The following is a 21145-nucleotide window of genomic DNA, read 5'->3' as shown; positions in this document are numbered from 1 at the left end:
TAAGCTTCGATGAATCTATTCTTCTTCATCTTGAAGGTATTTATAGAAATTACATATTGTAGCAAATAGAGAAGTAAACAAAATAAATATAAGTTGAATATGATTAGAATCAAATAGAGTACCTAATCAAACCAGTCTAAATAATATAATTCAAGTAGGAAAGATAAATTTCACCTCAACAAGAAAGTACAAACAATAGTAAAAACTTCATAAAGAGAGGATTTCTCTTCACCCAGATTTTCCCCTATGATTAGAATCATAATCTAATAAGGAATAGAGTACCTAGTCAAACCAGTCTAAATAATATAATTCAAGTAGGAAAGATAAATTTCACCTCAACAAGAAAGTACAAACAATAGTAAAAACTTCATAAAGAGAGGATTTCTCTTCACCCAGATTTTCTTGAGGGGATTACTCCTCACCCATATTCGTCTTGAGGGGATTTCTCCTCACACAGATTTATCTTGAGGGAATTTCGCCTCACCCAAATCCGCCTTGAGAGGTTTCACCTCATCTAGATTCTCGTTGAGCAGATTTCACTCGCCTCACCTAAATCGACCTTGAGAGATTTCACCTCGAGGTATTTTTCTCAAACAGATTGAGGTGCATCTCTATTAGGCCATTTCCCGACTAGAAACCGTTCTTAACTTTTACACCCCCACATAACCACCATATAGAAACCTTAGGAATAATCGAGTAACTTTTTGATTTTTTTCTCTTCTCACATTTGACAGATATTTGTGCATTTTATGGGGATATATCTCAAATATCTAATATATCGGAGAAATTTTCAAAAACCGTGGAAGATAAGATATTTTTCCTCTATAATATATCAGTAGGTTGTGAGAAAGTTCAAGTTGTCACATAATCATTAAGCGACAACCCTTAGATGTCGTCACCTAATTGGTTTTTTGTGACAAAATTAAAGTTGTCTCATAAACATTAACTGACAACTCGTACAAGTTGTCGTCTAATTGGTTTTTAGCGAGGAAGTTCAAGTTGTCACACAAACATCAAGCGACAACCTGTAGAAGTCGTCACCTTATTCGTCTTTTGCAAGAAAATTGAAGTTGTCACATAAACATTAACTGACAACTCGTAAAAGTTGTCACCTAATTGGGTTTCAGTGAGGAAGTTCAAGTTGTCACATAATCATCAAGCGATGACCAGTAAAAGTCTCCGCCTAATTGGTCTCTAGTGAGGAATTTCAAGTTATCACATAAACATTAAGCGACAACCCATTGAGATCATCGCCTAATTGGCATTTTGCGATAACATTAAAGTTGTCACATAAACATTAACTGACAACTCATAAAAGTTGTCACCTAATTGGGTTTCATTGAGGAAGTTCAAGTTGTCACATAATCATCAAGCGACGACCAGTAGAAGTCGTTGCCTAATTGGTCTTTTGCAAGGAAATTAAAGTTGTCACATAAACATTAACCGATAACTAGTAGAAGTCGTCGCCTTATTAGTTTTCAGTGAGGAAATTCAAGTTGTCACATAAACATTAAGCGACAACCCATAAAAGTTATTGCCCAATTGATTTTCAGTGAGGAAGTTAAGGTTACCACATAAACATTAATTGACAACTCACAGAAGTTGTCGCTAAATCAGTCTTCACCGACAAAAATATGGTTGTCACATAAACATTAAGCGATAATTCTCAGAAGTCGTCACCTAATTAATCTTTTGCGAGGAAGTTAAAGTCGTCACACAAACATTAGCCGACAGTTGGTAGAAATTGTTGCCTAATTGACATTTTGCGAGGAATGGGGTGTCGCATAATGTCAAATGGGCGACAACTGTCAATTTGTCGCAAATACCTATTTTATGTGACAAATTGGTTGTCGCAGATGGAATCATGTGCGACAATTGAAATTTCCTCGCATTTGCCAAGTTTTTGCGACGAATTTTTGGTTGTCACAATGAAATTCCTCGCTTTTGCTATTTTCTCTTGTAGTGGTTCCAGCCCTCTGGGTCTCATCTTTGAGAATATAAGCAAAGGCTTGCTGCAAGGTTGGTGTGGTAATCCGGCGAAGCAATTTGCTCCTTGCATTCTCAAATATTGGATCTAGGCCAGCCAAAAAAAAATGAACTCTCATGAGATCCTGCTCCTCCTTATAAATCTTGACATCATCCGGGCACTTCATGCGACATTGACGCATTTGATCAATTTCTTGCTAAATCCCCTTTAGTTTTACAAAATACATGGCAACTGGTTTTCCATCTTGTGTCATACGGGAGGCTTGAGTGCTGAACTCATAAACCTCGGCAAAATCAGTTCCGTTGAAGTAGATCTCCTTAAGGCTTTTCCAGATTTCTTCAGCTGTATTACACCCCATAATCATCTATGAAACATCTTCAGTCATGGATTTGTAAAGAATAGAGGTTACTGAGCCATTTGCAGTCTTCCATTTTGAATAATTGTTGGCTGCAATTGGTGGTTCAGTAATCGAACCATCAACATAGCCCACCTTATCGATTCCACAAAGGTGAGCCTCCATAATCTTCTTCCAGGTTCGGTAATTAGAGCCATTGAGCTTGACACCTCCATAACTTCTAGTTGAATCATCTTTAATGGAGAGAGAAATTTGGTTGGAACCATGAGAAGTCTCACCATCTCCATCTTGCTTGATCACGGTCGAAACGTCTTGATATTTCACCATGGTGAATACGCAGCGTAAGGAAAAACAACAAAGTATTTGGAAATATAAGAAGGCAACGGTGATGAAAGGATCAAAGGACAAGGAACAAATCTAATCACAAAGAACGAGGGTCAAGGATCAAAGAACAATGAGTCAGAGTGCAGGATCGGATCTCTGCTTTGATACCAAGTCAAATATAACGAAAACCAAGAGATAATTTTGACTAAATAGCTTAGATGTAACATTCACCTTATAAGAATGAATTATATACAAATTACAATTGCGTCTAATAAGACAAGTACTACTCCTAAGGTAAATAGTAAACCTAATAATACTACAGATATTACATAATATTACAGATCAAGGAATATTACAGAATATCTACATAAATAAGATAAGTATGACTCACGCCAACATAATCTAGAGTTTAGATGGTAGAAGAGATGGAACTCAGAATATCCCAACCATTGTTAAATTCATAGTGTTAATCTTCATTTTAGGTCAAGAAGGGGGTAGCATGAGCAAGGAAGGCACATAAAACATGGGCAAAAATCGAGTAGCTTCAAACAAAGAAAGAAACTTGTTTCTTGGGGTTATTCTCAAGTATATAATAGAACACCAAGACCTTATATGTGAGAGTTCAGTTATAAAGAAATCAATTGATAATTGTTATATAACTAGAATGCAGTTATATATTACCCGCAGCAAAGCGCGGACTCTCTAACTAGTATTTATCGATATTCTAAATTTTTTACTGAATTATGTGTAGTAAATTATCGATTATGAGGCTGCAAAAAGTGGAATTAATTAAGGGTATGGGACAGATTGGAAATACCGTGTTACAGGACACGTGGAGTGGATTATAGTTTATAAGCAAAGGGAGAAGCATGTACAGCTGTCGGTTGTTGCCTTCAAGAACTTCCGAAGCCCACCATGGTTTTCTACTTGGCGACTAGCTTGACGAAGAGCCGTTGCCGGTTGTTTTAACCGGGAAACCTGCTGCTCCCAGTCAACTTCTAGGTCCTATTGAAAACCAATACAATAAACTCACAACATAACTGGGGAAATATGGAGATATATTTGGACATACGTAGTTACGTACCAGTACAGGGCGGAGCCATCCTATTAGTGCTTTCGCCTTCCCTAGATATTCACATTTGTATTTAACGTACTAGTTGGAGATGGGGATGAAAACTATGCAAAAATTGTGCTCAATTTGGTACGTGACAAATTTCACTCTTGTTTGGTTTTGGAGAAGAATCCACGAATATGATTTTCATATGAAGCCGTATCTCATTTGCTTTCAAGAAGCAATAATTTTGCAGCATAATTAGACTTGGAAAACTTTAGGTGGTGCCGTGGTGATGATTTAATGAATGAATTACCCTGCCAACTAAGTAAATCTAAGAGTTTTGATAGGTGAAACGAAACCAGAGGCGTGAATTTGGAGGAGATGATGGAACAAAGAGAGAGAGACTGGCAGTCTGGAAAATGGTTGACTTGACGGTCAGAGTGGAGCCCAAACCCCATTACCATCGTTGAACCTTGGTCGGAGGTGGTGTCAGTAACCTCCTCTTCCTTTTCTTTTCCTTTTTTTTTTCTTTTAATGAGAAAAATAATTCTAAAATACAATCTTGATCTTTTCTAAATCGGACACTAACATGTCAAGGTTAAAAGCAAGAAAATTCTTCAGGCGGCAATTAGAAGACCCTTACGCTTTTATTAGTTATTATACCTACTCTTTAGAGTAGCCAAAGAACAACAACGAAATTTGATTCACAGGAAATATATGATGAAGTTGATGTTATCAAACAATAGTAATACTCCTGGGTTAGAATCTCCTTCAACAATAACTCTCTCTGGACACCTTCAATCCTGCCATGAGACCAAAACCCTCAGCTTGCAATTTATTGCCCTGCCTGAATTTTAAGAACCAGCAGCCAAGGGGCAGCATTGTCAGACTCATACCTAATGCCATTGTCCTCAATGAACAGAGATTCGTTTTGTTTTGCAGCTTTGCTTTTTCATTTTCAAGGGAAATAGTAAAAACCATCATGTATATGCCCCTTTGCCTTTAATCACTTTCATTTGCTTAATAAATAGCTCCTGCGTCGCAATTATACTGTACACCAAAATTATTGTACCAGACAAAAACGTAATAATGATAAATTATTGTAGAAAGTAGAAACTATGTCCAAAATTTAGAAGTTGTCAGTATCATTTAATCCGGTCTTTATTTAGTAAGAAAATTTTTTTGAGTTGAACTCATAAATTAGTTATTATGTATGTATAATAAATTATTATATAATAAAAATCGGATATGTTAAAATAGTGTTCTCTGATTGTGATTATAAGAAACGTCAATAACACTCATACTCCAAGCCTCCAATATTGGATGCTTCACTTGTACTTACTTGGGGTATAAGCCATGCAAACTTGTCATATCAAAGCTTTCTTTAAAAAAAAAAAAATTGATAGACAAAAAGAAAAGAAAAGGTATACCAATTTGAGCTATCTTCACGGAAATAGGAAGATATTTTAATAATAAAGTTGTGATGGAAGATGAAATTCATAGTTACCTTGGGAAAACGTTGTTTCACGTGATTGATTGAGTATATATAATCACCTAAGATCGAATCTGTTTTTTACCATAATATTTTGCTTATTCCATGATGAAAAGGTTAGTGAACTTCTACAACCAAGAAAAAGATAATAAGATATTTTACAATTTGAATTTAAAGGCCTTCAAAAAAAAAAAAACAAAATAACTTATTTAGCTATAGACATTGGAATCAAAATTCATATGATTTTTTACTATACTCGGTTTTTTTTTTTTTGCTGAAGAGCTAAGTATGACATTAGTACATGTGAGTTGTTTAGTAACTGTTTACATGTTTCACCGAGCAAAACAACATATTCATTAAAAATTAAGAAAGATGAATCACACAGCTTAACCAAAATAAAATAAAATCAACCAATCAAATATCCAACATATTTCATAGGTCGAAATGCGCCCGATGGACCAGTCTCATTGTCCCAACGGCTTTCTACCGGTCAAGCTCAGAGGCTCGAGCCTACAATGCTGCAATCCAGCATCCAATCAAAGTGTACTAGTCAGGCTCAAAGGATCAAACCCTGTTAAACAAAAACGGAGGATCCTAGCTATGTGACGGTTAACTATCAAACCCTGTTAAACAAAAACGGAGGATCCTAGGTATGCCTTGACCTTTTACTTTATCCCTCTAGGTCAAGGATCAGAACTTTTGTTTCCATATGACCCCAATAATATATGGTACGATTAAACAGTGTGATTTGAGAGAGAAAGAAAAAATTTAAATGCAATTATTGTATGACGTGATATGTTCGACTTATCAACTTCAATTGTCTAGTTAGAAATCAAACTATAAGTTATAACAATACCATATTCTACGCATCACATTGAAATATAGCTTCTCCCAACTCTATTTTCATATCTTTTGTTTTATTTTATTAGTCTCTCGTTAGATTAGATCATCTTAACATTTTAGCAGTAAGTATTAATTAGTCACTTAACCGTTACTTTTATAAATATTCATTGCTCTTAATCCTATTGTTATCTTTTTTTTTTTTCTTTTTTAATAAAGAGCTTGTGCGGCTGTACTCAAGCCTTGATTAATGAAACTGTTGAATACAAGAGGGTGACATTGAGCCTAAACCCCTGTTTACAATAAGCATCTAGAGTATTTTCTGAAATAATATCAGAAATCTTTACAGGAGACTTGTATTCTAACAAGCACCAACTAGCAAAGAGTGCACAATTAGCTACTCTATTCTTAATCCTACTGTTATCTTTTCTTAAATGCCTATGTTGTGAAAGATTTTTTTTTTTTTTTTTTTCGCTTGGAGTTTGTCTGTACGAAAGAAAAACTACAACTAAGAAGAACACGACCACCTGGAGACGGAGCCAATTAGACCTTTTGCCTATATATTAAACAAAGGTTAGACAACCAAAAGATAGAACAGTAACAACATTTATGGCCTGAAAGAAACAGAAGAATACCCAATAATAACTCCAAAGAATAACCTTCAAAATATGGTTCTTTGTATAAATTTGTCTATAATACATGACATTTACAGTTACAACCAAATGAAGCTATATTTTCAATTATATATAGGAGAAGTTGGACTTAGATCATTTGCTTGTCCAAATAGAGAATTTACCCTTTTTTTGGCAATATATAGTAGGATGATTAGTTTGTGTAGATTTTCAATACCCACATCCACATGGAAAACTTTTTAGCTTTCTGAACTGAAGTTAAAATCGGTTTATTGTATAGTTGTCACAATTGTCATACCATTCATGCTCTAATATCTTGTCATTACATTCGAACTTGTGCAGCCACTTGATACTTCTTTTGGGTGAAAGAAGATGCTGTCATCTGGTCCAAGAACAATTGCGACTGGTCTTTTATTGTCATTAAGATACTCTAATCTCTCTTGTTGTTGTTGGTATTTTTTTGTTCCCTATTTTTCTTATTTTTGTGGCAAGTTATACACTCCCTACTTGAGGATCATATAATTCTTGAGTCACATTAACGAGCTTGTTCATATATTTTCACCCACTCGGCCACTCCCATACCCATAAGATGTACGTGGAACAAGTAATGTCGAGCTCAAAGTGCACATGTCCATAATGCTACAATGCAGTCCCAACAATTCCCTAGTGACTGAGGACCAAAGGCTCAAGCCTAAAATCGAACATCTCAAATCAAGTTGTACTAGTTCGGTTCAAGGGTTCCAGTCTATAAGACAAGCTCACAAACCCCAAGCAGCCCTTTGTTGAATTCTCTGCGATCGTCACTCGTCAGCAATTAAGGACTCTTGGTGTCTTGGTCCTTGACATCTATACTCAAATTCGGCTTTTAGAATCAATAAGATTTCTTAAGAACTCTGATCAACGCCTTTGTTTATGTAAATTGATGATCCAAAATTTTCCTATGAATCCCATTATATATAGTCCCTTAAATTGTAATTGTATCACTTGCTATGTGATGAATGTACCACATGATACTTTCGACCTACAAATCACAGATATTCATTTATAAAATTCAAACCGATAATACTTGTATGTTATGAAAAGAAGCCACAATCTGCTGGCAATATTCACTACTAGAAAAACCCCCCAATGCACACAGATGACATGCACACGGATATTCACACGGACGTAAATCTGTGTGAAAAACATTGCAATACACACATATATCCGTGTGAAAAGTTCATTCACACAGTCATCCGTGTGAATTATTTTCTGAAAGTGGGGCCGCAAAAATTCACACAGTCATCCATGTGAAAACCCTGTATATGTGTCAGAAATTCACACGGATTGCCGTGTGAATTAGAATTGACACACCAAAATCCATGTGAATTTCATTTCAAAATAAATAAATAAATTATTACATAAAATTGTACTCATATTTGGCACATTATTTCTGATAAATATTTGGTTCACACGAATATCCGTGTGAATTTTTTTTAAACGCTTTTTGCAATTGAACACACCTCTCTCTCTCTCTTTCTTTGGGGAATTTTTTTCCTGCAAATTTCATAGACCCACTTTATTTAACTTCAATTTATCAACTTCCTAACTTATTTTGAATTTTTGAATTTTATTGTTTTTCTCTTTAAAGCATGAGTGGATAGAGTTTAGGTTGGTATATATTATTTAATATTCATACTTCCTTTTTATCGTTTACTAGTGGCTAAGAAGGGGCTGTAAACAATTGTTGCGAAAGAGGGAAATATCTCTATAGCTCCTTCAAATTCTGCCGAACAGAGACTCAAAAAATGGGTTGTAGACTATCAAATACACTGCGAGTCCCTATTTCCATTTCTTCTTTTTTCACTCCAATCACCTATTCCCAATCTCCCTCTGTAACACCCGAGGTAAATTTGTTTAAATTTAATACATTATTGTAATATTAACTAACTTTAGAAAATACATGTGAGCCCCGGAAAACTTTATCAGGATAAGGAGAGATCGTTTGGAATAGATTTTACGATCTCGGTAATTATTAAGGTCCTCGGGAATAATTATCGAAATTTCTCATAAAGTCTTCAAAATTTGGACTATGTGATAATGTATGCGTTGCGATGAGTCCGTGAGAATTCTCGGGGAATATTTCAGATACCCGAGCTAATTGTTACAAATATTGGAAGTTTTGGGATTATGAAAAATATTAAATGGAAAAAAAAAATTTCGGTGGTGTGATCCTAGCCATCTAAAATATCCACCGCTCCATCTGAGCCGTCCAAAGTCATTTAAAAGAGAGGATATAAGGCTGGAGATCGAAGGAACGCAGGGATGGAGAGGGATAGGGAGAGGGAGAGAGAGAGATGGCTCCAGAAGGTTCACAGCTGTTCGACCCGGATTCTCGACCCGGTAACCCGCGAAGGAGATCCGACGGAATCTCCTCCGTCTGGCCACCTCACGACAGCGCACCGGCACCTATCGTTTCCTCTTCTCGTCGCCGATGTCCTCCTGGGGTCAGACCATTCAGCCGATAGCTTTAGGAAGAGAATCGACGCCGTGAAGCTCTGAGTTCCCCGGCGGTTCCTCCGCTGTTTCTGGCACCACCGCAAGTAGGAGCTATGAGAAGAAGAAAAATGGAGAACTGATCGATGGAAAATGCTCAGATCTCTCTCTCTCCCTCAGTTGACCTCATATATGAACTCGTGATGCCAAATCCCCCGGTAACCTGGGTTTCAATTTTCTCTCTTTAATAACTCTTGTAGATCTGCCTGATGTTGTTGGTTGGTATAAGATCTTTCAAACCCAGCAGAAAATAGAGCCAAGAAGTTTCGATATTTCTCAACAAACTCACTGTAAGTCTCTCTTTCTCCATCTCTGCCCAATTTACATTATTGTGATTGCCTTCCTAGATTTTCTGCACTTCTTACTACTTCTCTGATCGAAAGTTTATTATTTTTCCCGATTTGGTGCCTGCAGAAGAATCCGTAACAGATCTACAATCGAACCCACTAACTTCGGTTTTGCTTCTAGATTTGGTCAATTTCCTGCTTTTTGGGTACTAGATTTCCGGTCTCGGAAACTTGTATATCAGCTCATGCTTTACAGACCTGCGACTATATCTGTTTTGCTTCTTCTGTGAGATTAGTGTTTGAATCGGACGAGTTGGCTCTGCCTCATGGATTTGGTGGTATTAATGAATTCAAATGGACCGGAGTTTTGGTGGTATTGGTGACAGGAGATGTAGTGGTATGGGAATGGACCGGAGATTTGGTGGTATTGGTGACAGGAGATGTAGTGGTATGGGAATTGAAAGGACAATAAATTGAGGGACCAAACAATAAATATGTAACTGTAATTAATTTAATAAAATTCAATCAAATATATTATATTTGGTACACACGGATCTTTTCGGTTATGGATATAATTGCTGGAGTTGTGATTTATGTGGGACCCAGCAAAAGCATTCACACGGATTAGATAAATCTGTGTGAAAGTAGTATTAGCAACGCCAGCAATACGTACGGATTATTAATCCGTCGTTGTACCGTGTGTATTGGTGTTTTCACACGGATTTCTGTATGTAATACTATCATTTCACACGGATTCTCATCCGTGTGTGATGGGGGGTTTTTCTAGTAGTGATTGCCGCATGTGTCCCATTGGAACAACGAATAGATGTAAGCTACTCCAAAGTCTTAATGCATCCTCGTATATTTTGTTTTTCTTTATTAGAGGTTCCATATATGACAAATGTTTGCTAACAATAAGCAACTATTACTCACGTAACCGTTATTTTTCCTAATCATTGCTCGTAATCATCCTCGATAACTTTAGCATCAAAGTGTACAGAATTGACATACTACGATTGAAAGTTTAGGCTCTAATGTCTGAAATACTCTGGTATTGACCTTGTAATGTCGCTAAAAATATTTATTTTCTAAAGAAAGAAAAAGCAAGAAACTTCTAACGAAATAAAAATTCTTGGGTTCCTTCTCCAAAATGAAAAAAAGATTATGAAAATGACATTGTTTCAAATGTTGATGTTGGAAAAACTTTTGAGTATTGATTGATAGAGAAACGCTATAGAGCTAACTGGTTAGCTTCATATCAAGAAACTAACCATATAACTTTTAAACTTTTAAGTCACATAGAATATTCAATTTTTAGATAAACAGATCACTTTGGTAAATTTTCAATTACATTGATGATGGTTTGAATAATCCTCACAATGTAATTTGAATAATACTATGAATCTCACTCGGATATTGGTGAAATTACAGACTTTTTAGTTCAAAAGAAAAGAAAATCCCGAAAGGACAACCAAAAAAAAAGAAAAGAGAAAAAAAAAAAAAGCAGAAAAGATGCCACGTAGTTGATCTGTGCGATGGCGTTTGTGTAATTTCCACGCGGCAATTTCTTTTTCCGCATTCGGCTTCGGACCGAATAAAAAAGGCGATGAGACGATAACAAAACGGTGAGAGAGGAAGAAAAACCAGAGCGAAATAAGAAGAAGAGGAAAGTGATCGGAGAAACAAAGAGAGAGAGAGAGAGAGTCTAACACCATCTCTCAACCCAAAAATGGAGACCCAACAAAACTGAAACCACATCCTATCAACCCCTTCCTAATCTGAGAAACCCTCAAAAGGAGGTGGTAGAAGAGAACTGGTAGAGCGGCCAAAACCCACCACCACCACCACCACCACCACCACCATCATCATATCTGTTCATAAGAGAGGCCCTCTCACCTACCTACCATCTCCTTTTCTCTCTCTTTCTTTGCTCTTTGGTTATCTATATATCTTTTCCGGTTTTTCTTTCCGATTCGAATCCCCATGCGGCGAGCAGGCAGAGCCACCGCGGCGGCAGCCAACAACCAATCACCGGCATCATGCAAGAAGCCCAGGGCGGCAGCCGCAGCCCCGAAAACGACGCCGTCTTCGTCGCAGCAGCAGCAGCAACCGCAAATCAGATTCCGCGGCGTGCGGAAGCGGCCGTGGGGCCGATTCGCCGCCGAGATCAGAGACCCGTGGAAGAAGACGCGTGTCTGGCTCGGGACCTTCGATTCCGCCGAGGACGCGGCCAGAGCGTATGATGCCGCCGCCCGATCGTTACGGGGGCCCAAGGCCAAGACCAACTTCTCCCTGCCCTGCGATCCTTTCTACGGCGGCGATTTCAACGACGACGCGATTTGCTCTAAGATCGATGTGATTCAGGCCAGCCGGCCGACCTCCAGCAGCCTCAGCAGCACCGTCGAGTCCTTCAGCGGACCGAGGGTCAACTCCGGCAAGCCTCCTCCGATGAAACCCACGCAGCGGAGACCGGTGTATCCGGTTTCGCCAGAGGACTGCCACAGCGATTGTGACTCATCTTCCTCCGTCGTCGACGACGGTGACGATTGCGTCCTCACGTCGTCTTTCCGCAAAGCCCTGCCCTTCGATCTGAACATGCCGCCGCCGATGGATGGTTTTGATTTCTCCGGCGACAACGTGGATGATCACGATCTTCAAGCCACCGCGCTCTGCCTCTGATTTTACATGGATCTAAATAATGGTCCCTTTTAATTTCCATCTTCTACCATATTTTCTTCTCCGGAATATCTTATGAAGAAAAAAAAAAAATCTGGTACTGGTGGGTGAGAGAAGAATTTGAGTTTTCTTATCTTTGTTTTTGTTGTTACATCTGCTCTGTTAGAATATTGTTCTTTGTTGTTGTTGTAGAATAGCATCTGGGTTTTCTTCAACTTTGATGGGCTCCGGAATATCATCATCATCATCATCATCATTATCGTCTGTACTATTAAAGCTAATATAGATCTGGTTACAAATTGGTGGATCCGACTTCTGGGTTTGCTTGCCCTCTTGATCAGATTCACTCTCATCATCACCCATCTTATATTTTTCCCCTTTTCTGTACAAAAACATTATCTAAATCTAAAAAAAAAAAAAAAATTATCTCTAATCTTATGCTGTAAAGCCTCCTCATTTTGATTGTTCTTTTGATCTTGATCCTCCTTGTTGGCATTTGCATAAGTGCATAACATTCAATTATGAGAAACGGGTGTAGAGCATTGTGGGCATTTGTGGTTGAAGGGGGTATTTTATGCATGTTGAATTGAAAATATTATTGAAAATTGTGATGGTAGGATAAGAACAAAGTGACATTAGGTGGTGATTTGTGAAGAATGGTCATAATAATAAATGGGAAAGAGGGGAAGGAAAGGGTATGGAAGAAGTAGAGTATAGAGGAGAGGAGGTGGGGGGTGCACTTTGTTTGGTGAGGATACATCTTCATCTTGATAGGGTTTTTGATAAGAACCATTAAATTGCACATGTGATGCCAGATTCTTTTGCACTACTGGTTGGTTGACAGGTTGAGTGTCAAAATATATCAAATATATCCCCCAAACCCCAAGAAGACCTTGCAGACTGCACCCTTGCCCCTAACTTTTGCAGAATAATGCAGAAGATGGTGTTTAGGGTTCCCCCCTCACCTCACATGGGTTTTCTTTTTCTTTTCACTCTCCTCCAGAAAGAAATAAAGAAACGAGGAAAAAAATAAAAGGAAAAGAAAAAGAGACCCACATGTTTATGTGTGTAATACTGTTATTCTTGAATTTCTTGTATAAGCAATAGTCTACAAGGCACAAGCTTCCATTGCATAGTTCCAACTTCCAACCCTGGAGTACCATCCTAGTAGGTGAGTTAGGAACATCTTTTTTTCTTTGTTGGACTTTGAGTTCAACTTAAGTTGCTTGTTCTTTGGATTCGTTTTGGTTTAGGTGTCTTCTGATACCATTTTTCTTATTGTTGCTCTGTGGTGAGTGTTAGTTGTTGGAAAGACGTGGCAATTGGTCTTGTCATGTCTTATGCATAAAATGATTCCCATAAGTAGGTTCCTAGTTTCTTTTGCTCATAGAGATTTTCACAAAAGTGAAATACAAATTGGCCCTTTAAGTTGAATTTTACATGTATTTGGGGTTTTCTTTTGCGTTTTACCAACAAGAAAGAGAATCACAAGGTGTTTTCAAAGGAGCAATCCCTAAAGGACATTTTTACGAGTCATGCATGAAAAATAATGCGCTCGTAAATAAAATGTTACGTGCATGTTAAGAAATTCTTATTTTGTAAGAGTTTAAAGGGTCACGTTAATTTTTTAAGCAAATTTATTTGAATAATACTTTACTTGAAGACATGCATGAAAAATGATATGCTCGTAAATAAAATGTTATGTGCATGTTAAGAAATTCTTATTTTGTAAGAGTTTAGACAGTCACTTTAGGAACAATCTTTTAAGGAAATTTATGTAAATAACAATTTACGTGAAGACATGCACAAAATGACATTCTCATAAATAAATTTACATGTACGTTACGAAATGTAAAAAATTCGTTATTGTTTATGTAAATGGTCTATGTTGGGTTTCCATTGAAAGATTTTTAATTGACCTTGAGATATTTTATTTGGGGTCTCCTTATTGAATCACATTACCTGACCTCTTTCTTTTTGGACGATTCCACAGTTTTATCCTCTGCAAAACCAAAAAATGAACAAGAATACAAAATTTTAATCAATTCCAATAACCAAGCACCAAACCTTACATACGTCTAATGTCTTAGTAGTAGAAACTCCAGGTCTTTGTGATGCATACATGCCTCAAGTTTGGTTTTTAGATCTTCCAAGTGAAAGGTGAGTCTAGGACTTTGATTAATTGTATCAATGAATGTTTACTCCATACCTTGGAGGATCAAGTCGATCATGACCGATATCTAAAACCTTGTTCTCTATATCAGTTTCATAATTCATACACACTAAACTATTTTTTGTGGCTGATCGATTGGTAAACATCGGGCACAAGATTTCCTTAAGTGGCTTTTGGACTAAACTTTGGGGTATTTGAGATGACCTAAACTTTGGGGTATACCCTCTCCAGATTCCAAGTTGTAAGGTGTAAGCTGCTCCACTAGATACATCCCAATCTAAATAGCAGAGTAAAAGGAGAAAGTAAAATCCTACGGCCATAATTCTTATCTTCCTCTCCAAAACCAAGTTGAACAGTCCAAAATACTCGTCTGTGTTTTCTCGAACACTAAAGACGTCAATAAGCTTCGAGCTTCGAGCTTCGAGCTTCGAGCTTCGAGCTTAGCCTTTTTCCCTCCTACAAATTAGGTTCTGGGTTCCTCTGAATCGTTTCCCCAACTCAACGATCTCAATTAGAATGCGCCATGAACCGACTTAGAGGCTCAGGGAAGCTATTTTCTCAGTCTCTGCCCCAATTAAGGACTAATATGAGGCATAGAGCTCTGAGATCATGGACTGCTGTTCAGGACACTTTTTTTTCAACCAAGGTAATTGCTTTTTTGAATTTCCAGGGTTTTCTTCGAGTTTGAGGAATTGGGTATCCATTGGTTTTCATGTTCTCTGTTTGTGAATGATTTTCAGGATGTGTTTGAAAGTCATAAGGTGGTGTTCACAGTTGGAACTTCTATAGCTTCAGTTGCCACAGCATGGATTGGTGAGTTCTTGTTTGGTTGCCTTTTGATTCTCAATTCCAGTTTGCTTTTTTCTGCATACATGTTTCTTTTGTGATCACCAAATTGATAAAAAGGGTGTGACTTTGCACCATGGATTTAAATTAATTAAGCAAACTATGTGGGAATGAGAGTGGCATTCCACTTCAATTGGGGATTGAAATATTGGCAGACAGTGAGGTTTTAATTTGTTTGAAGCCCTCATTCAAACAAGTTTGTTAAAGTGTGTGTGATTTTTAGGGATAGAGATTTTGCTTGGAGGAGGCTGAACTGAACCTGAGTAGTTTTTAGTCCAAATTATGTTTTGTTTGTTATAATATAAACTTCAAATGTATGATCTTTTCTACTTATAGGTGACTCTAGTACTAGATTTTTGTAGTGGCAGATTAATTGTAGTGTAATGAATTACTGATCATTCCCCGATATGTATGAACCTTTTGGGATATTCGAGAAACAAATAATTCGTTGTTTATTTTCAGTGATGCATTGAGTTGCAAATATTTTCCTTGAATCTTATTAATATCATTTCTGTTCGGTGACCTGTTGGAAAGGGTGTCTTATTTAATACACATCCGGTGATGGATGCAGGATATACTGTACGCCACTTACATGATACAAGAGTTGATCGGAGGCTTGAGTCGATTGAAAAAACTGTAAGCACAGTATTGGAAGTTATTGACATTTGGCTTCCAAATCCTTCATACCTTGTAACAGTGATTATATTGTTCAATTCTAAAGAGACTTTTTTTTTTTGTTACAATTTTAAAGAAACACTTTTGGCTATAAACAAAGATTTCTGTTAGCTCTACTTATATATGCCTTGTTCTTTTGTTTTCATCCATTTCTGATATTATCATTTTGATGATGCATCATAGAAGCAAGCAGTATAGATTTAGTTTATCCGTGCAACCAGAATCTACATTTACTTGATTGTTTGGTTCACTAATGCTGGTTAGAGTATATTTTCTCTACAGCTCACCTTTTCTTGTATCTCTGGCAGATAAAAGAAAATCATCATATTAAAGAATCAGAAATAAGAGAAGTTATTGGTTCTGGAAGTATCAGTCTTTCTTCATGCATAGCCACTGCTGGAACCACTTTGATCATCGGGTTTGTTCTTAAATCATATTATGAAGCTACATATTTGAATTATTCAGAGTTCTTATGATTTACACTACCGTTCTAGTACTCACTCTAGTAATAATGTTAGACAATAATTTGAAGAGCTCTATCAAGTCCACCCAGAGGTTATGGAGTTGTGGGAGTCTCACATGAAGTGGTCACTAAACAATGATGGGATAGCTTTCCTCAGAGGTTTAATTGATAAGAGTTGAGGTGCCCTTGGAAGTTAAATTAAGTGATATCATTTTGTTCTTGTGATAGATCAGATAAAATTTGAATTCCTGTTCTATGCTAGTGGTAGTCTCTAATGGGGATCAGAGTAAAAACTTGGAGAAGAATTATTTTCTAAAAATCGAAAACAGAAAAGGCATAGAGATGCTTAAAAGTTGGAACAAATTATATAAACAGTAATTTGCTCGAGTCAGTCGTGCCATTACCTCTTAGTCTATTACAGTATCACTGATAGGTAGTTTGTCTATCCTCCTGATTGTATATTCATTCTTCTTTGTTGCTGCACTTTTGGTTTCTAGCAACTGAGGCTTAGCTTTTTGACTGTCTTTGATATTCTTATGTTTCAACTTCTTTAACTGAACTGCAGCTATGCTTTGGGTTGGCGAGGTGGAAGGTGGTTTGCAAATAAGCAGTTCAGAAAGGAGCAGATGAAGTTGCTAGGGCATGTTAAGCCTAAAAGGTGGCAATTGCTTAGGCAGCGGATACAACAACCTAAAGGATGGCAATTCCAATTTCTTAAAAGACCATTACTCAAACACAAAACACCAGAAAATGCAGTCAAAACGTGTGAAAAGATCAAGGACACTCAAACTGCACATAATTTGGAGAATCCTGTTAATCTTGTTAGCAAACAGATGTCATGACAGGTTCTTGGTTTACTGAGATAGTTTCCTATTTGTTTGAGGTCGGTTTTTGTATCCTGTAAAATGGTATTTGTCATAGTGGGAATATAAGTTATAAGAGTCATCGATCAATAGGAATTGAACTGAACGTTGTCTATTTATTCTGAATAAATCTAATTTTCTTCCTAGATATGCACTTGGGAAATACACCAACCCACGGACATTGGCATTTGAGAGCAGCCTGATAAAGTTGTAAAGGTATAATGTACCCTTGGTTTTTGCTAAGATTTTGTTCTACCATGTTGAGCCATACCCATCTTGTATGATCATGGACAGCCCGGAGCTTTTGCAAAGTTGGTCTTTGGTTGATTGCTAATATAACCGGTCTCATTGTATTCAACATGGACGTTGAAGAACATAGTAGAATTTTCTAGGAGTTGTGATTAGAAAGCAGAGTTCTCTCAATCAAAGGATAGAGGACCGGATTATATGAGTTTTGACCGTCTTTTTCATCTGCTTATGATATCTGCATGAATGTAGCAACTTTCTTTACCAAATGAGGGTGACAGTCTTGGTTTCTAAGCCTGCATGCATGGGCAGTACGTCTTCATGGCTAGTGAGACAAAAGTAACATTACCAACGAAGTACCAAGTATAATTCTCTGGAATGAACATATTTTTGGGTTTGCATACTTGGATCACTTGCTTGTCTGAAATTTGAAATAATCAAGGAAATTCTTGTTTGATATGGAATCGAGGTAGCGGCGAAATCCAAGGTTGTTGAAGTTTTCTGATTGTTTTAAATTACAAAAAAGGTCCCCTTTGTTGAAGGAAAATCAAGTTTAGTGTGCCTTATCAAACTAGGAATAGGAATAGGAGAGAAGGTTCTAGATTTCCCAATCCTACACGGATTGGTATTCCTTGTAACATTAGATTATGCACTTTGTAATCCCTATATATAGGGCTCCTATTCTCTATAATGCAATACACTTCTCTCATCAACTTCTCTCAAATACATTATACTTAAACACGTTATCAGCACGAGCCCTAAACCACAAAAGCCAAAAACCCGAAAAGAATTTCATATCGCCAAAACTGCCGCAGCCCCTAGCCCGTGCTAGCATCGCTGCAGCCTGCCCCGCGTGCGCCCCTGCGCACACTGCTGCCACCGAAGCATCCCTGCACCTAGCCCCTTGCTAGCCCGCTGCTCCTGCAGCCCTTTCGGCCTGCATACCTGCCAGCGCGCCCCCGCGCTCAACTCGCTGCCTTGCAGCCCCGCGCCCGTGCGTCCACCCCACGCTGCCCCTGCAGCGTCCCTGCTTCCCTGCGCACACCTGCGCACGCTGCTGCCCCGCCTACGCACCCGTGCACCTGCAGCCCTACACCACTGCTGCTGCCCCGCATTCGCTGCACGCTTCTACTCGGATTGCTTCGCTCCATCACGCCTGCATCGACACGCGCGTGATCCAAAACCAAAAGTAAGTATTCAAAAGAGTAAGTTTTGAAGTTCCTAAATTTTGAATATTTCTTCTTTTTCTCGGGGATTTAATAACCTCCCTTCTTCTTCATCCCACCTTTCTTATAACGTGGGTTCGATCATTGAAAAGCGGAATCGTGGGGATTCACGCAATTAACGAACTAAGAGCGTTCGTAAGACTTCGGACTAAGAGCGTCCGCAAGCATCGATTTATGACCTTATAAACATCATTGTTTCGGTCTAATCCAATTTTCTTGGAAATCGATTTCTTGGTAGCATAGCTCGGAAATCTTAATATTTAGTTGTCGTGGAAGTTTTAACTCCGAAACTAATATATTTCTTCTTCTTATTTCAGGATGTCGAAACTTGACTTTCCTGCACTTACCTCAACTGGCTCGGAATATCATAGTTGGGCCACGGATGTTGAGCACCATCTCACTTCAAAAGGGATCCTGCCCTTAATTCAAGCTCCTAATCCTACTCTCATATTTGAGCGTACGGCTACGAACAATGCCACCGCCCTCATCTTGATGAGGCGCCACATGGATAAATCACTCCGATTGGAGTACATGGCAATCAAGGATGCTAGAGAATTATGGGTTGCGCTAGAAGAGCGATTTGGTAATATCAAGGATACCCTCCTCCCTGACTTGAAAGTTCAATGGGGCAATCTACGATTCGCCGACTTCAAGTCTGTAGCTGAATATAATTCAGAAGTTCTACGCCTCAAAACCATGTTGGGGTTCTGTGGACAACCCGTCACAGAGCAAGAACTAATTGAGAAAACTCTCTCCACCTTCCCCGTCTCAGCAATTTTGCTCTCAAAGCAATATCGAACGGAGTTCGATACTAGACGGATCACGAGATTTCATCAGCTCATTACTATTATGTCTGTAGCTGAAAAGCATGATAATATCCTCGTGAAGAATTATAATTCAAGGCCTATCGGAACTAAGAGCGTTCATGAGGCAAATTATAATAATGCACCCAAAGGAGGGCGCAAGGAGCGGAACCCTAACAATAAGGGACATAATGGACGTTTTGGTCCATATAACCGCCCTACAAAGGAAGGAAACCGCCACAATGGAGCGGGAACGCATGGCAACAAAAGCCAACGTGGGAGAGGGGGACACATGGCCGCCGGCCATAGGGGTGGCGCCAATGTCCAACACGGACGCCAATCTCGTCCTCATGCACAAGATGCATCTCAATTCAAGGGAGGAAATCGTAATGATGCATGCCATAGATGTGGATCTATTGAACATTGGTTCAAGCAATGCAATGCAAGCAAACAATTGGCTGCACATTACAAGGCATATAGGGAATTTCGAGAACATGAGACCTATCTTGCCGAAGATGTAGAAGAAGAAGGTGATGATGCACACGCCAATCTCACCATAGCGGACTTCAAATCTGACAAAGAATTGCACAAGGATGCTGCAGATTTTGATTAGTATAGTCCTTTACTTTTCCAAGAATTATGTAATGGCTATTATGCCTTAAATCAATAAAATGACTTATTGTATTAACTCTTTCCCTCTAGGCGTACTCAAGAGTACTTGTGATGTCTAGGCAAGGTTTGATCTGAGAGAACGGTTTTTAAAAGTGAGCAACGCTCCACCAAAATCTCGCCTTACCTTACCTGGTCACAACTAAATTGAAATTACCGAAAGGATTGAGTGACTACAATTTGTCTACTATTTGACTTTATATTGGATTAGATTTTAGTCAAGAAATTTTGATGTAATCATTGGCTATCATTAATAAAGTGTCGACTTATTTTATTCAAATGTCTTGGACATATTCTAAATTCGAACTTTATTATTTTTCAGTATGTTTCCCGGAGAGCTCGAATGCCTCGTGGATAGTGCCACTACACATACCATCCTTCGAAACAGGCAGCTATTCCTATGGATGGCGCCTACTCGATCTTCTGTGACTACGATGGCTGGACCATCTCAATTGATTCATGGTCGAGGACCAGCTCAATTTATGTTGCCTAATGGCACTACTTTGAATGTCACCGAAGCTCTTTATGCTCCTAGGGCAGGAAGAACCCTATTGAGCTTCAAAGATATAAGAGCCAATGGTTTTCATGTGGAAACACATTGTGAGAATGGACAAGAGTTCCTTTGCATCACCTCTAATGACTACGGACATAAACAAGTCTTAGAGAAACTTATGTGTCGCTCTAGTGGGTTGTATGCAACCACTATTCGAGTCATTGAATCCAACCATGTCATGAGAGATGATTTATGGGATTCCGACACATATCGGCTTTGGCACGACCGTTTGGGACACCCAGGTCGTGACATGATGATCCGTATATTAAAGACTTCACACGGACATCCCTTTTTCAGAACGAAAGGAAGTAAAAATCGAAATTTGGATCAAGGAAGAGCACCTGCGCCTCACGGCGCCTTCCCCCTTCAAGTCCGGCCACCACTAGCCGGCGCCGCCATCCCCCTGCGGCTCCAGGGTGGCCTTGACGCCACCCCTGCTCCCCTGA

General features: G+C 38.4%; 2 protein-coding genes across 2 annotated transcripts; both read left to right on the top strand.

Annotated features, from left to right (window-relative positions):
- Window positions 1-11119: 11119 nt before the first annotated feature.
- LOC112188146 (ethylene-responsive transcription factor 3) lies at window positions 11120-12275 on the top strand. Its single transcript, XM_024327192.2, has one exon. It carries the CDS (start codon window positions 11490-11492, stop codon window positions 12183-12185), a length of 696 nt encoding a protein of 231 aa, XP_024182960.1. The 5' UTR covers window positions 11120-11489; the 3' UTR covers window positions 12186-12275.
- Window positions 12276-14569: 2294 nt separating this feature from the next.
- On the top strand, window positions 14570-17350 carry LOC112188766. Its single transcript, XM_024327970.2, has 5 exons — window positions 14570-15001; window positions 15096-15168; window positions 15773-15837; window positions 16185-16294; window positions 16905-17350. The coding sequence occupies exons 1-5, from the start codon at window positions 14879-14881 to the stop codon at window positions 17179-17181; spliced, it is 648 nt and encodes a 215-aa protein (XP_024183738.1). The 5' UTR covers window positions 14570-14878; the 3' UTR covers window positions 17182-17350.
- Window positions 17351-21145: the final 3795 nt, after the last annotated feature.

The sequence above is a fragment of the Rosa chinensis genome, chromosome 2 (genome assembly GCF_002994745.2).
Source record: "Rosa chinensis cultivar Old Blush chromosome 2, RchiOBHm-V2, whole genome shotgun sequence".
In the NCBI taxonomy this organism is placed as follows: Eukaryota; Viridiplantae; Streptophyta; class Magnoliopsida; order Rosales; family Rosaceae; genus Rosa; species Rosa chinensis.
Note: the sequence above shows the minus strand (reverse complement) of the source record. Positions and strands in the feature narration are given on the sequence as shown.